The following is a 382-nucleotide window of genomic DNA, read 5'->3' on the forward strand; positions in this document are numbered from 1 at the left end:
GTTTATTAGTTATTGTTTATTTACTTATTTATTTATTTATTTATTTATTTGTTTTAATTTCTCCTCCTTTTTGTCTATGCAGCTCCCCGTGTTTGCTTTGCCCCCTGACCTTGGGGTGTACGTACACCTCAAACGCCCGCCTCGAAGTGAAGAGGCGGAAAATAAAAAAATAAAGTAATTTATTAATCAAAGAATGAGTTTATTTATAATTATTAATCATTATTTATTTATTTATTTATTATTTTGTTTATTTATATATTTATTTATTTATTTATTTATTATTTAATTTACTTATTTATTCGTTTTCTTTGCTTTGTTTGCAATATAGAGCTCCTTAGTTAGCTTCCCACAGCTAGCCACGGCTGGCCGTGGCTAGCTGCAG

General features: G+C 29.3%; 1 protein-coding gene across 1 annotated transcript in view; it reads left to right on the forward strand.

Moving 5' to 3' along the window:
* ETH_00040820 (uncharacterized protein) overlaps positions 1-9 on the forward strand; it is a gene marked incomplete at both ends in the record, with an annotated part of 3,582 nt that extends 3,573 nt beyond the window's left edge. Inside the window, one exon of the mRNA XM_013374098.1 lies at positions 1-9. Coding sequence (XP_013229552.1) covers positions 1-9 — 9 coding nt within the window.
* Positions 10-382: the final 373 nt, after the last annotated feature.

This window comes from Eimeria tenella, genomic scaffold (genome assembly GCF_000499545.2).
Source record: "Eimeria tenella Houghton genomic scaffold, Eth_scaff1907, whole genome shotgun sequence".
NCBI classification, from domain to species: Eukaryota; Apicomplexa; class Conoidasida; order Eucoccidiorida; family Eimeriidae; genus Eimeria; species Eimeria tenella.